This window comes from Aristolochia californica, unplaced genomic scaffold (genome assembly GCF_029961685.1).
Source record: "Aristolochia californica isolate CCGP_79_NKW_82.1479 unplaced genomic scaffold, dmAriCali1.0.hap1 SCAF_7, whole genome shotgun sequence".
NCBI lineage: Eukaryota > Viridiplantae > Streptophyta > Magnoliopsida > Piperales > Aristolochiaceae > Aristolochia > Aristolochia californica.
Genome location: NW_027182268.1, coordinates 35,812,155 through 35,828,951, shown reverse-complemented (window position 1 = coordinate 35,828,951; position 16,797 = coordinate 35,812,155). Strand labels below are relative to the sequence as shown.

Sequence of the window (16,797 nt, the reverse complement as noted above, 5' to 3'; positions counted from 1 at the left end):
GTACATTCATTCTAGTTTGATCATATTTGACTCTAAAATCCTTAAAATGAAGGTCATATGGACTTTGATCAAAATTAGACCCCATTGGTTGGAAGTTTATGCTTTTTTCTTTTCTTATTACTACTTTTCTATTAAGATAACGTTTCACATGTTGACTCATATGTGAAGTCACTCCACTACTAATAATACTCAACTTGGTTTTACAATGAACACATTGAGCCATTTTTGTACCATCTATAAGTGAGATTTCTCTGCATTCCAACCACACATGAAACTTTTTGTCTTTTTGTACTCTAGATAGTCATCTTCTTCCTCATTTGGGGTACGTTTATCTAAACTAACTTCCATTGATTAGTAGTTTTAGGGGGAGATTGCTCTCGTAGAGTTATATCATTATCTATGGTTACACTAGAATTAGTGTTAGCTATTGATATCAAATGACCATACTTCTACAAAAAAAATACAAATTCAAAACATAAAGATTGTTGGAAGGATTGAAAAAGGAAAGTCCCCAAAAAAATGTGAAAGATTGTTGGTTACTATTGAGGGAAGATCAGATTGCAGAGGCGGAGAGGTGGAGTTGTGGTCTTGCTACCATGTTCTCTTGTCGCGATGAAACACCTCTTCAAGATATGCCCGAAGGCCAAATAAATTGCCCCTCCTGTAAACGAGTCGACCATGAGCTCAAGTTGTCCTCATTTGCTTAAACGAACCTAAAACCTAATTTTGAATTTGATTGAAGATCAGAATAATTCGAACCGACTCGGCTTGATGCCACTACCCCTATTGGTGAGGAGAGAAAAAATGTCTTTGAAGAATTGGGAATTAACTGCCTCGAGGAAAATATTAATTTTTAAAAGAGATCAAGTTCAAGGGGAAAACGTAGAAAAAGCAAAATTTGATGGCTGTAGGAGAGAATGGCAAGTAAATAGCCCCCTATACCATCATTGCTCTAAAGCTTACTCTCACTTATTTGAATTCCATGAACGATTCGCTTATCACAATCGAAGGACGTGACAGGGGGAATGCTGGAGGGGGTGGTGGGAGCATACTACATTCCTTCACGACTGTCAAAACAGTTTTGAAATGCTTCAGATATATGAAAGCGATGCGTGGATATACTTTTAGAGGAGGAAACGGACGCAGCAAGTCTATCAACAGGCTGCGTTTTGTATTGTTTTGCTAGGCAGCATTTCACGATAATACTTTTAGAAGAAAGTATCAGCCCTAGATTAAGTTAAGTTATGGATAGGGAGAAATTATTTCTTAAACATGCAAATGGTGGTGTAAAAAAATACAAGGTCTTTCTTTATTCTTTATTGAGGTAATCAAATCTACCATTCTAGCTGATTTTTAACTTATTATATAACCATATTTATTTACAAGATATGCCACTGTAAGCGATTTTGTTTGAAAATGCTATATATCGCTGAAGTTCCTATCAAAATATACAGTAAACAGGAAAACAGAAAACCAGTTTTTGCCATCAACATTCATTCATAACTGCAGCAAAAAAGTTTACAGCGCACTCTTTCCTAGTATTACTCAATCTCTTTGTAGTACTAGTAATCACACAAAAGAAAGGCACTGGAATGCGATCGATGCAAAGCCAGATCAGTTGGCTGCCATCACACGAACTGATTCAGATACTCGTCCACAGTGGTGTATTTGACATCAGGATAGAGCTCAGAAGCCTCCACTCCAAACGATGGCTCGATCTCAAAGTTTGTGTGGTCTCCCTTCACGAAAGCAGAGTGATTGATTGATAAAATGACATTCTGCGGGATTGGCGACTCTGCAAAACCAAATATTCCATAGTAAGAAACCGCACAAGGAAAAGCCTCTCCTCTCTCAGTACTAAGTCGAAATTTTTATGCAATTCAATTGAAATTCGAGGTGACTAATACAGACCTTCGATGTTCTTCAGGACTTGCTCCTCTGGAACATAAATCTTTTCAAGTGTCTTCCCAATTTTTTTCTCCCACAGAGAAACAAGATCATTGAAAGAGTAGATGTTGCCAGGAGGTCTGACGTAGAGGATCTTGTTCAACGTTCTTGGGTCATCAACTGCTTTTACAGTGAACGCGCCAGTGTCATCTTCCTTGACGAAGACAGCTGAAGAGCAGGACATGCAAAGTTAGAGAAGAAAAAAAAAAAAACCACCAATTACGGTGAGTAATACACAATCATGAATTGAGATCATCGCGTTCCAATACCAAGAAAAGGAGTGATTATTACCTTTGGGGTTCCCATCACCTAAGATGACAACTTTGTCTCTAGGAGGAGCCGATGCTCCTGGCTGGGCCAATGTAGCGAGGAAATACCCTGCAAAGAAATTAGAGGACACAAAGGTGAAGGGGATGCCTTCAGCCTCAACGGCTCGACGAATCTGAGCTTTAGATGCAAATAAAGACTTTGCTGGCTCCACAGAATGGACACGATCCACATCGTTGCCAAACTCTGATGGTAGGAATCTCTGCAAACCGTAGCAAATTGGCCCCAAGTTAGCTTAAAGAGTACTTATCTTGAAGAAGATTGGGTTATATTATAAAAGTTTCCAGGCGATTTGGACATATCAGTCCAGGAATCAGAGTCTAGGGATGGGCATCGATTTTTTAGATTCGGGAATGATGCATAATACAAAATTTTCTAATGTTTTACTATTAGTAAATTTAACAGTCTGGATCAGATCCCTCTAATGTTCTTCGGGACTTGCAGCAAAACATGAGGTTCATCTGAAATATTTCTCCAGAACAAAGGAATTATGTAATTATCCTTCCTCAAGTCAGCAAATGGAGCGAGATGAGCACTTTTTCCACCCATAAACGAAAATATTCCACAACGAACAACATGGATAGAAATTTCTTCAACTTAAATATGTCACAGAACATAGATCGATTGTCTGGAAGTACGAGTATCCTGCGGCAACTAAAGTTCAAAATTTCAAGGATATACTTCAGCGAACTTTCAGAAGCGACTTCTGGTCGCTTCTATGCAACAGGTCAGGTAAGGAGCAAGACTCGTAATTCTTTCGAAGAATCGTCATCAAATCAACAGATGGAAGGACATTTTGAGACGATAAAAAACAAAGTTCTTCTGGAAGGTTAAATTTGTAAGGAATAGAACACAGAACTGAACCTACAACATTTAAACGATCAAAATCTTAAGACTAGAAGAACAGGGTTCCAGATTTACCTTGATGTTTCCTGCTTCTTTAATAGCCGCAATAATCTTCACCTGATCTGGTATTTGTGAGGTACTCACAGTAGAGATAACGACATCAACCTGCTTAAAGGCCTCAACCAAACTCTGATGATCGTAGAGATCTCCCTGCACAGCAAACGAATGGACCCGATCAAATTCTTACGCCTATACGTGATCAATAGAAAGCAAAAACAGGAAGCCTCAAGAAGAAAACATGTGAAAACAAGCACAGCGGCCAGGGTACCTTGACCAAAGTGACGCCGGCGTTTTTGAATCTGTCAAGGCGTTGGGCCTTTTGAGGATCCGAGGGCGCGGTGTCCCTGACAAGTGCGAAGGTTGGGTTGCCAGCTTTGGCACCGGCTAGGACAATGAATTTTCCAAGGTATCCGGTGCCTCCGATGACCAAGATCTTGCTCTTTTCTGCCATAACGAGACGATAGGGATTCTTCAAGGGTAACAAAACCAGACCAAGGGCGACCTTCGACGACAGAGAACCGATAGAAATGGAGAGAGTTTTTTAGGTAGTATATATCTCCCACTTGATTCCAATTTATACGTAGAGGAGTTGATTCGAAAGGGCAGGGAAATGACTGTGGCGCCCCTTACTTAACATGTCTAAAGGGCGTGCACGGCCTGTAGAAGTCCCGATACTCAGGCTTGGGAATTAAGAATTCGCAATTGGCTATGCGCCTATATTATTGGGAGTGGAGATATTTTTTTATCCTTTTGCCACACTCTATAACATTGTTTTCTCAAAAAAAGCTAGATTTTTCTTTTTCATATTTTTGGTCTTTCCATTGTCCTTTTTGGCTTACAACTTCTAGTGTGGAGTATTGGTTGGAGGATCCGAAGTACAAAAAGGCTGACTAGTTATTGGGAAGGACTAGGTCGCACGGGTAGATATTCCGTTTAGCTAGACGGACTTAGCCTAAATCTAACCGTGTGACAACTGGTATTAGAGCAGCATTCCATCTATGGCGTTCACAAGTGGTGATGTAGCAACAAGAGGTAAAGAGTCACTCTTTGAAAACGATTTGCGTTTTGGTGATTTCGAGTCCATGCTTGTTAGCATGGAATATCAATTTTCAAGACTGGAGGAGTTCATAAGTGACATTGCGCATGGCCAACAACTTGTCCCTGATTGCTTCCAAGGGTTTGAGGACGATGTACATAGTATCATGACCGTGATGCAAGCTGAAATCCAAAGAGTGGACGGAGATGTTAAGACCATCACGGAAGAAGTTCGGGAGAGACTTACCCTATGCGAGAGAGCCCTTGCGAATGGAGGAGGTTCGCAAGGAGGTGCCAAGATCAGGATCCCGGAGCCAAAACCCTTCACTAGAAAACGTGACCCAAAGGTAATAGACAACTTCCTTTGGCAAATAGAGCAGTATTTCAATGCATTTAAGTTGACTATTGAAGAAGCCAAAGTCAGTACTGCAATGATGTTCCTTGTAGAAGATGCAGTGCTGCTAGTGGAAGCAGTAGAAAGGTGCCAGGTCCGGTGCTGCTAGGAGAGGCAGCAAAGAGGCGCCAGTTCCGATGTTGCTGGGAGAGACAACAGAGAAGCGCCAGTTCCGGTGCTGCTGAAAGAGGCAATAGAGGGGCGCCAGTTCCGGTGCTTCTAGGAGAGACAGCACAAAGGTGCTAGTTCTGGTACTGCTGGGAGTGACAGCAGGGAGGCATTAGTTCCGGTGCTGCTAGGAGAGACAGCACAAAGGCGCCAGATCTAGTGTTGCTTTCCAGGAACTGTAGGCAGAGGTAGCAAGGAGGTCACATTTGGATGGATGTGTCAAAGCTGCAAGCCAACCATGAATGGGTGGCGTATGTTGATGGCGTGCAGACGAGGACGTCTGCATTATGGCGGTGGGAGTATGAGACAAGAAGATTTTGGCTTGACGACGGATTGCTCAAGACCAAAGGCGACTTTATGTGCCTAAGCACGATAACCTACGGCGTCACCTCTTGAGAGAATGTCATGATACCTTGTGGGCAGGACATCCAAGTCAAAGAAGGACCTTGGCCTTGCTCTCTGGCCAGTATTATTGGTCTGACATAGAGAGTGATGTAGAGGAATTTGCTTGCTCATGTCTTATCTGTCAACAGGATAAGATTAAACAAAGAAAGCCCAGAAACTTGTTACAACCTTTGCCCATTCCAAAACAGATGTGGGAGTCTATTTCAATGGACTTCATTTCTCGTTTGCGCAAGAAAGACGGGCTAGGGTCTATCATGGTGGTGGTGGACCGGTTTACGAAGTACGGAACATTCGTAACAGTACCAAGTGATTGTACAATAAATGAGGTTGCTCGAGCATTCATGGCACAGGTGGTGAAGAACTGGGGCATGCCCACAACGATCATCAGTGATCATGACCCCAGATTCACAGGGAAATTCTGGACTGAGTTATTCAAACTATTGTGAACTACTCTAAATTTTTCCACTAGTTTTCATCCTCAGACTGACGCCCAAACGGAGCGTATAAAGTTCGAGAGGAGTGCCAAAGGGGCAAGCCCCGGAGGACGCAATATTTGGCAAAGTGGCAGGGTCAACCAGAAAGCGAGGCAACATGGCAAGACGTTGCCGAGTTGTAGCAGTTCGTGAAGGAGGTGGCCCACTATCGCCAGGGGATGCAGACGATGGCGTCTGCCTTATGGCGGTGGGAGTATGAGACAGAGGATGAAGCCATGGTGTGACTAGACACCAAGGCCGAAGACTGAGTAAGTCTAGTGCATAGCAATAGCAGCGACGACCAAGGCCAAGTGCAATGGCATGGCCCAGAGGGGCCCACGCATATGGCCGGCCCGGCTTCAGCTGCAGCGGAAGAAGACATACTTGAGCCTTGGCAACATGACAAAACGTTGCCGAGTTGTGGCAGTTCGTGAAGGAGGTGACCCACTATCGCCAGGGGATGCAAACGAGAGCATTTGCCTTATGGTGATGGGAGTATGAGACGGAGGATGAAGCCATGGTGTGGCTAGACACCAAGGTCGAAAACTGTGCAAGTCCAGTGCATAGCAATAGTGGTGACGGCCAAGGCCAAGTGCAATGGCACGGCCCAAAGGGGCGCACACATATGGGTGGATGGCCAAGCAGCAAGGCGCGCAACAACCCCAACAATTGGCCGAGACACAAGGTAGCACGCCAACAGACACGCAGAGGTGGGTCGAAATGGGGTTGCAGCCAGCAGGCGCGCAACGGATCGAAATGGGGTTGCACGCGACCAGGACTCCAGACGAACCGAAATGGGGTTGCGCGCGACTAGGACTCCAGGCGGATCGAAATGGGGTTGCGCACGGCCAGGACTCCAAGCGCGCGAGCGACCAGGACTCCAGGCGCATGTTAGCATTTTTCTTCCATATCTTTGGTCTCTCTGTCGTTCTTTTGGCTTGCAGCATCGAGTGTGGAGGTTAGGTAGAAGATCTGTGAGACAAGGAGGTTGACTAGTTCTTGGGAAGAGCTAGGCTGCATGGGGTAGATATTCCGCTGGGCTAGACGGACTTAGCCCAAATCTAAGTCCGTGTCACCAATGTTTAAGTCATGAATCAGAAAATCATCTCCAAGGTCTAATTTCGAGAATCTAGATTCAGCAGATGAAGCTAGCGCAGCGTTTCGAACCCTCATCGATTTTTTTTTCAGTCTCTCTCCTGCTCCCTCGCTCTCTCTATCTCCTCCTTCCCTCGTCTCTTCTTCCTCTGAATTTTTTTTTCTCTCTGGCGGCCTCCATCTCCCTTCTCCCTCTTGTCGTCGGTGCCCCTTCTGCCGCCGCCGCACCTAATATTTTCGCCTGTGCATCGCCTTCGACTCCCGTAGTGTCGCCCTGGCCTTGTTGTACCCCAGCCCTTTCCCGTCGTCGTCACCCCCTACCACCGCCTGCTGCCGCCGTCAAATCAGTCGGCCACCACTCTCACCGGTGAAGCACAGAACCCCTTGGATACCTAAGTTCGAATACCTAAGTGAGGGGGAAAATTATTTTCCAGCCTCAATGCCCCGTCCCGCACAGCGTGCGAACTCGCACATGCAGTTCACACTTGCGAGTTCCACATGTGCGATTTTTAAACAAAAAAAAAAACTTGCAAATCTTATTCTCAGCCTATTTTTCCTCTCGACGATGCAATTTAGTCTACCCCAACTGCCTCTAGTACCGCTTTTCCTTCGGACGATGCAATAATACGTAAAAATATATAGTGTGTTAAAGTTAGCATTTGATCAAATTTTCCTGTTTATTTATTTATTTTTTATAATTAATCATGTGCACAGTTAATTGGCTCATGTAATTATTGTATTAATGTACAATAATTAGTGAAGGTCAAACATGAATATATTAGCTTGATTTGAATACTTGAAACTCCAACTTTAGTTATATCACAACCTCAAACCTAAAACTGGAATTTGAGCTCAAGTTCAAAAATTTTAACCAAGTTTGAGCTCAGGCTTAAACCTACTAAACTTTTTTCTGCATAAAATATACTTAAACTTTGTTCAACAATCAAACACAAAAAATTAAACAAAATGACAACAACTATAAATCTAGTATAGATTTTTAAACTCCAAAGCTTTCTTTTCGTGCTAGAAAACAAAATGTTATCCTTGTTCACATGAGTAAAATCACCACCTATGACAAAAATAAAAGAATAAAATTATTATTATTTGATGAAAAAAACTTTCACTGCTAATTAGTTAATGTGATGAAAAATATTAAAATGATCAAAATCAGAAAAAGATGAAAAATCAAGAAACTAGTAGCATTATCTCCACTGGCTGCAATCATCAAACAATTTTTTTAAAAACAACACTAAAAATATCATAATAAATAATTATTCAAAATTAGTACATTTTTTTTATTTTTCTTAACATTGTTAAGAGTTCGAATCCAATCACTGTCACAAAACAAAGTTTGAACTGTATTTGGTGCCAAAGAGTAATGATAAGGGTTTATTACTCTACTACCAACACTAAAAGTAAACTTTGAGGTTATTATAGAATTGAGAATTTCAAGAATGTCTATTGCTATCGTAGATAATACCCAAAATTTTAAGTGATTCGTTTTCTACCATTCTAAAACATCAAAATCCTATTTTGAAGTTTCCTCATAAATATAGACACATTCATCAAGATAATTATCCAATTCCAACTTTAGTGAATTTACTATTTCCACTTGTTTCACATAAGTCATTATTTTTTACCAACCTGAACTTGATGAAGAATGCCACCTACAACTAGTGGAAACACCAATAGAGCTAATACTTGAAGCAATCCATTCATTATTTTCACATTACACAAGGTTACATATTCATCATAAATATCAAATAAGGTTCATCAAACTAAGTTTATATTCATTTTATCTTCCACCTCAGAATATATCTCTAGAAAACATATTTCAATGAATCTTAATTTGACCATTGGATCCAAAACTGAAGCAATAACCATCAACAAATTGCATTCACCCTAACACTTCTCAAATTTCACTTTCATTTTACTAACCACAGTCTTAAAGAAATTCAAAACATTTATTTTCCTATATACATCACAAATGTAATCACTCCCATAAATGATGTGATTGAATGCATTATAAACTTCTAGAATCTCACACACCATTTTAACAATTTCTTATTCATCGAGACTTGGTAAACAAACATAAGTTGGCCCGCTATCTTGAAATCTAGGAAATACATATTTGAACTTTAATACAAAAGACAACAAATCATAAGTAGAGTTCCAACGAGTTTGATAATCAATAACCAAGTTTTTTTACACCAAATTGTAGTTGTTGCACAATTTTAGAAAAAGTTCAAAGTCTAACCTCAGACCGATTAAAAAATTTGACAATCTTATGCACATTGTCAATGATATCCTTAATTTTAAAAAGACCATCTTCGACTAATAATTTTAGAATATAAGCACTACAATACACATGAAATAATTTCCCACCCTAATGCAATTTCCTATTTATTGAAAAATCATCTTTCAAAACTCTCAAACAAATATCATTATATGTGACATTTCCAACTGATACTACATACTTCATTTTCAATTCCCAATCTTTAAAAATCTCTTTTAATTAAGTTTTCAATTTCTTTTTCTATACCTCAAACACATCCATACACTCCTTAATAGTCTTACGAGATATTTTTCCATAATTTATATTTGCTATCTTCATTACCAAATTATACCTCTCCTCTTCTACTATCATGCATAATAATCCAATGAACAATGAGTAATTCAATTCTAGTTTGATCATATTTGCCTCTAAAATCCTTAAAATGAAGGTTATATGGACTTTGATCAAAATTAGACCCCACTAGTTGAATGTTTATGCTTTTTTGTTTTTTTATTGCCACTTTTCTATTAGGATAAAGTTTCATATGATAACTCATATGTGAAGTCACTCCACTATAGATAATACTTAAATTGGTTTTACAATTAACACATTAAGTCTTTTTTGTACCATCAATAAGTGAGATTTCTTTGCATTCCAACCACACATGAATTTTTTTTTGTCTTTTTGTACTCTAGATAGAGTTATCTTCTTACTCATTTAGGATACCTTTATCTAGGCTCACTTCCATTGATTAGTAGTTTTAAGGGAAGATTGCTCTAGTAGAGTTATATCATTATCTATGGTCACACTAGAATTAGTTTTAGTTATTGATGTCAAATGACCATAAGGTACATTCTAACTTCTACAAAAAAAGCAAATTCAAAACATAAAGATTGCTGGAAGGATTGAAAAAGGAAACTCCCTAAAAATTAGGGAAGATTGCTGGTTACTATTGAGGGAAGATCGGATTGAGGGGGCGGAGAGGTGGAGTTGTGGACTTGCTGCCATGTTCTCTTGTCGTGATGAAACACCTCTTCAAGATACGCCCGAAGGCCAAATAAATTGCCCCTCCTATAAACGAGTCGGCCACAAACTCATCAGAATAATTCGAACCAAACTGTTCGCGGACTGGCTCAGCTTGATGCTACCCCTATTGGCGAGGAGAGAAAAATGTCTTTAAAAAATTGGGGATTAACTGCCCCAAGGAAAATATTATTTTTTAAAACAGATCAAGTTAAGGGAAAAACGTAGAAAAAACGCTAAATTTGATGGCTGTAGGAGAGAATGACAAGTAAATAGCCACCTATACCATCATTGCTCTAAAGCTTACTCTCAGTTATTTGAATTCCATGAACGATTCGCTGATAATAATCGAAGGAGGTGACAGGGGAATGCTGGAGGGGGTGGTGGGAGCATACTACATATCTTCACGACTGTCAAAACAGTTTTGAAATGCTTCAGATATATGAAAGCGATGCGTGGATATACTTTTAGAGGAGGAAACGGACGCAGCAAGTCTACCAACAGGCTGCGTTTTGTATTGTTTTGCTAGGCAGCATTTCACGATAATACTTTTAGAAAAAAGTATCATCTCTAGATTAGTTTAAGCTATGGATAGAGAGAGATTATTTCTTAAACTTGCAAATGGTGGTATAAAATATTACAAGGGCATTCTTTAATCTTTATTGAGGTAATCAATCATCTCTAGATTAAGTTTAGTTATGGATAGAGAGAAATTATTTCTTAAACTTGCAAATGGTGGTATAAAAAAATACAAGGTCTTTCTTTATTCTTTATTGAGGTAATCAGGTAATCAAATCTACCATTCCCGCTCAAGATATTTTTAACTTATTATTTAGCCATATTTATTTACAAGATATGCCACTGTAAGCGATTTTGTTTGAAAATGCTATATATTGCAGAAGATCCTATCAAAATATACAGTGAACAGGAAAGCAGAAAACCAGTTTTTGCCATCAACATTTATTCATAACTGCAGCAAAAAAGTTTACCGCGCACTCTTTCCTAGTATTACTCAATCTCTTTGTAGTACTAGAAATCACACATAAGAAAGCCACTGGAATGTTATCGATGCAAAGCCAGATCAGTTTGCTGCCATCAAACGAACTGATTCAGATACTCGTCCACAGTGGTGTATTTGACATCAGGATAGAGCTCAGAAGCCTCCACTCCAAACGATGGCTCGATCTCAAAGTTTGTGTGGTCTCCCTTCACGAAAACAGAGTGACTGATTGATAAAATGACATTCAGCGGGATTGGCGACTCTGCAAAACCAAATATTCAAGAGTGAGAAACCGCACAAGGAAAAGCCTCCTCTCTCAGTACTAAGTCGAAATTTTTATGCAATTCAATTGTAATTCGAGGTGGCTAATACAGACCTTCGATGTTCTTCAGGACTTGCTCCTCTGGAACATAAATCCTTTCAAGTGTCTTCCCAATTTTTTTCTCCCACAGAGAAACAAGATCATTGAAAGAGTAGATGTTGCCTGGAGGTCTGATGTAGAGGATCTTGTTCAACGTTCTTGGGTCATCAACTGCTTTTACAGTGAACGCGCCAATGTCATCTTCCTTGACGAAGACAGCTGAAGAGCAGGACACGCAAAGTTAGAGGGGGAAACAAAAAAAAAAAAAAAAACAATTACGGTGAGTAATACATAATCATGAATTCAGATCATCGCGTTCCAATACCAACAAGAGGAGTGATTATTACCTTTGGGGTTCCCATCACCTAAGATGACAACTTTGTCTCTAGGAGGGGCCGATGCTCCTGGCTGGACCAATGTAGGTAGGAAATACCCTGCAAAGAAATTAGAGGACACAAAGGTGAAGGGGATGCCTTCAGCCTCAACGGCTCGACGAATCTGAGCTTTAGATGCAAATAAAGACTTTGCTGGCTCCACAGAATGGACACGATCCACATCGTTGCCAAACTCTGATGGTAGGAATCTCTGCAAACCATAGCAAATTGGCCCCAAGTTAGCTTAAAGAGTACTTATCTTGAAGAAGATAGGGTTATATTATAAAAGTTTCCAGGCGATTTGGACATATTAGTCCAGGAATCAGAGTCTAGGGATGGACATCGATTTTTTAGATTCGGGAATGATGCATAATAAAAAAAATTCTAATGTTTTACTAGTAGTAAATTTAACAGTCTGGATCAGATCCCTCTAATGTTCTTCGGGACATGCAGCAAAACATGAGGTTCATCTGAAATATTTCTCCAGAACAAAGGAATGATGTAATTATCCTTCCTCAAGTCAGCAAATGGAGAGGGATGGGCACTTTTTCCACCCATAAACGAAAATATTCCACAACGAACAACATGGATAGAAATTTCTTCAACTTGAATACGTCACAGAACATAGATCGATTGTCTGGAAGTACGAGTATCCTGCGGCAACTAAAGTCCAAAATTTCAAGGATATACTTCAGCAAACTTCCAGAAGCGACTTCTGGTCGCTTCTATGTAACAGGTCAGGGAAGGAACAAGACTCGTAATTCTTTCAAAGAATCGTCATAAAATCAACAGATGGAAGGACATTTTGAGACGATAAAAAACAAAATTCTTCTGGAAGGTTAAATCTGTAAGCAATAGAACACAGAACTTAACCTATAACATTTAAACGAGCAAAATCTTAAGACCAGAAGAACAGGAATACAGATTTACCTTGATGTTTCCTGCTTCTTTAATAGCCGCAATAATCTTCACCTGATCTGGTATTTGTAAGGTACTCACAGTAGAGATAACGACATCAACCTGCTTAAAGGCCTCAACCAAACTCTGATGATCGTAGAGATCTCCCTGCACACCAAACGAATGGACCCGATCAAATTCATACGCCTATAGGTCATCAATAGAAAGCAAAAACAGGAAGCCTCAAGAAGAAAACATGTGAAAACAAGCACAGCGGCCAGGGTACCTTGACCAAAGTGACGCCGGCGTTCTTGAAGCTGTCAAGGAGTTGGGCCTTTTGGGGATCCGAGGGCGCGGTATCCCTGACAAGTGCGAAGGTTGGGTTGCCAGCTTTGGCACCGGCTAGGACTATGAATTTTCCAAGGTATCCGGTGCCTCCGATGACCAAGATCTTGCTCTTTTCTGCCATAACGAGACGATAGGGATTCTTCAAGGGCAACAAAACCAGAACAAGGGCGACCTTCGACGACAGAGAACCGATAGAAATGGAGAGAGTTTTTTAGGTAGTATGCATCTCCCACTTGATTTCAATTTATACGCAGAGGAATTGATTCGAAAGGCCAAGGAAATTACTGTAGCGCCCCTGACCAAACATGTCTAAAGGACGTCCCGATACTCGAGGGTTGGCTATGCGCCTATATTCGTCTCGTAATGTACCTGGGCCCTTTCTCGCGTCAGGTTCTAAATGGAATCCTTTCACAAGCAGTGGGAAATTGGAAAGTGGTGAGTTGGCGTAGTTACTGTATTCAGACGGTAAACGCGTAGAAATAACTAAGAGGACTCACTCAACTCAAGGGGCTCAAAGTCTGTTTGGCGATGATTCCGATATCCCACCGACTGGAATACTTAAAGGATGAGCAACCTACCCCGAGGTAGATTGATGATGAGCTCTTGGCCAAACTTGTGACTTTTTTGTTTGTATTGATGGGATTCAGAAGAATAAAATTATTGCTATTCTTCAGCCAATATGCTGCCGAGTGAGATGGAGAGCATTTATTAATGCCAGAGTATTATATTGGTCGTTCACCTTCAATTCTCTTCACAATTTACCCCTCATCCTATTCAAAGAAATTCAAAGATAAGGATATAACATTACAATATGAATCGGATAAACTCCCTTATAGAGATATATATCCTGATTTGTATCACTTCGTAAAAGAATAAGTTACCTATCGATCCTGAAAAACAATTCTCATTGCTTCTGACTCTAGTGATGACATAGACTGTCCTTCTCTCTCCGTAATGTCGATCAAATCTACGGAGGCGACAGGCTACCTCTGCCTCTGGCGACGATTCCGTCTATGTCTAAAAGCTCTCAGCTGTTTTTTTCTCTTCTCGAACTCGCCATTCAATGGCCTCTCTGTGCCTTTCGATGATCCCGTTCGGGAATTTGAAATACCCTGGTACCCACACCGAGGCATTCACTCACATGCTATATTTTGAGCCGAGTTTCGAGCGAAACCTTATCTCAAGCCTAAAATTGTTATCGAACTCTAGCTCACCGAGTTTGAGTCGAGCTTTAAGCCAAACTCGAGCTTCATCATACATTTAAAATTTTTCAAAAAATATATACTAAATAAAATATATATAAAATTATATATATATTTTACATAAAATTGGGTATAACCTATATATATATAATAGATATATAAGATTGGGCACAACCTCTACTTCAAATTAAGCATAATCTATATATATATAATACCTGTTTAAAATTCGACATGACCTCTATTTAAAATTAGGCATAATCAACATACATAATACTCTATAAAATTATTTATATATTCGATAAATACTCCAATAAATTATTTATACATTCCATAAAATAGTCTAAACACTCCACACACTGCGTAATATTATAAATAAATTACATACAATAATCAAACACAACAAAATTAAATGAAATATCACTATCAATTTATAATCACCCAAATAAAAACTATAAATCCATTATAAATTTACAAACTATAGTTATTTCTCTTTATGCTAGAAAATAATATACATCCTTGTTTGAGCAAAATCTCCACCTATGACAAAAACAAAAAAATAAAATTAGTTATTGTCAGATAAAAAAATACTCTTCCACTAGTAGTTACTTAATGTCATTAAAAATATTAAAATTACCATGATGAGAAAAACATGAAAAATCATATAGCTGGTAGCATTATCTTTGCACTCTTCTTCTCAGGCTGTAATCATAAAACAAAATTTTAATAAATAAATAAAAAATATCGTAATAAATAATTAGTCAAATAAATTCACCTTTTGATTTTTCTTTATACCATGAGGAGTCCGAACCCAACCAGTACTACAAATCAAAGTTTGAAATGTATTTGGTACTAAGGAAGAACGATACGAGTCTATTACTCTACTACCAGTACTAAATAATGATTCCGAAGCTACTGTGGATATGAGAATTATAAGGGGGGTTAGTCAACAAACTTAAAATTTGAAGTTCATCTTTATCTCCTGCTTCAAATTCATTTAATTCCTCTACATGAAATTCAATTTCAAACTTGGTGTTAGTGTGGACGAGTTCATATACATTGGAAAACAGTTTCCAGTGTTAGTGCCCCAAAATAAGAAAAATATAAAAAACAAGAAAATGAGTAACTTATAATAGTATACTTAATCAAAACATAATATTTAAACCCCAAATTATGTAAAACAAACATGATTACAACACAAATAAGTAATTTAATGTATAATTAAAATAAATTAATATATTAATTAATTAAATTAGATATTATATTCTTTAATGATTGCATTTTATTATACATTAATACAATAATTACGTGAGCCAATTAACTATGTACATGATTAATTATAAAAAATAAAAAAATAAAAAAATAAACTGGAAAATTTGATCAAATGCTAACTTTAACACACTATATTTTTACATATTATTACATCGTCCAAAGGAAAAAGAGGCTGAGAATAAGATTTGCAAGTTTTTTTTTTTTTATAAAAACCACACGTGTGAAACTCGCATGTGTGAACTACACGTGCGAGTTCGCACGTTGTGCGAGACGGAGCGTCGAGGGGGGAAAATAATCTCCCCCCCTCAACTTAGGTGTCCAAACTTTAGGTATCCGGGGGTTCCCATTGCGGCGAGAGCGGTGGTCGGCTGATTTGACGGCGTCAGCAGGCGGTGGTAGGGGGGTGACAACGACGGGAGAGGGTGATGCTACGGGAGTCGACGGCAACAACGATGAGAAGCAGAGAAGGCGATGAGCGGGGGGAAGGATTAGGACCAGCGGCGGCGGAAGGGGCACCGACGGCGAGAGGGAGAAGGGAGATGGAGACCGTGAGAGGGAATTTCGAAGGAAGAAGAGAGAAGGGAAGGAGGAGACGAAGAGAGCGAGTGCGAGAGAGAGACCAAAAAAAAATTCGGGAGAGAAGAGAGCGAGTGCGGGAGAGAGATTAACGAGTCGGCTCACGAGCCGAGGAGCCGAACCTGGCTCTGCTCGAGCTCGGCTCGTTAACCTAAACGAGCCCATTTCTGAGTTCGAGTTCGGCTCGAGCTCGATATATAACTAATCAAGCGGCTCAGTTCAAAGCCACCCCTACCTTTACTATACCAGAGCAATTAAGGGATCCAACTTTCTCATGTTGAAGTGACTCTATAGTCACAACCTCACCAATCGTTTGCCTCCAACATGGTTAATACATCTGGTACCCCTTATGAACTCTCTAAAGTTCTTTCTTATCTCCGGTTATCCACCTCTCATAATTTTTTTTTCCAATTCATTAGTTATTACCAAAGAACCAATTAGTTTTTTTATGGGCTATGAGGGATCCTAAATAGTGTCAAGCCATGCATGATGAAATTCAAACAATACAAGTTAACCACACATGGACACTCATCTCTCTTCTAAATGGTAAGAAACCCATTGAATGTAAATGGGTATACAAAGTAAAACTCAAATCTGATGGCACCATTGAGCGTTACAAAACTCGCTTAGTCGCCAAAGGATACAACAAGGTTGAATGACTCGATTATCAAGAGATGTTTGCCCCTGTTGCCAAACTGGTTACTGTACATGTTCTACTGAGT

General features: G+C 39.5%; 2 protein-coding genes across 2 annotated transcripts; both read right to left on the bottom strand.

Moving 5' to 3' along the window:
• Positions 1 to 1,464: 1,464 nt before the first annotated feature.
• On the bottom strand, positions 1,465 to 3,727 carry LOC137936469 (phenylcoumaran benzylic ether reductase Betv6-like). The gene is made up of 5 exons (XM_068781172.1): positions 3,449 to 3,727; positions 3,196 to 3,330; positions 2,239 to 2,476; positions 1,912 to 2,115; positions 1,465 to 1,795 (listed from the first exon to the last, which is right to left on the bottom strand). Exons 1-5 carry the CDS (start codon positions 3,629 to 3,631, stop codon positions 1,629 to 1,631), a joined length of 927 nt encoding a protein of 308 aa, XP_068637273.1. The 5' UTR covers positions 3,632 to 3,727; the 3' UTR covers positions 1,465 to 1,628.
• Positions 3,728 to 10,968: 7,241 nt separating this feature from the next.
• Positions 10,969 to 13,252, bottom strand: LOC137936022 (phenylcoumaran benzylic ether reductase Betv6-like). The gene is made up of 5 exons (XM_068780513.1): positions 12,967 to 13,252; positions 12,714 to 12,848; positions 11,757 to 11,994; positions 11,425 to 11,628; positions 10,969 to 11,310 (listed from the first exon to the last, which is right to left on the bottom strand). The coding sequence occupies exons 1-5, from the start codon at positions 13,147 to 13,149 to the stop codon at positions 11,144 to 11,146; spliced, it is 927 nt and encodes a 308-aa protein (XP_068636614.1). The 5' UTR covers positions 13,150 to 13,252; the 3' UTR covers positions 10,969 to 11,143.
• Positions 13,253 to 16,797: the final 3,545 nt, after the last annotated feature.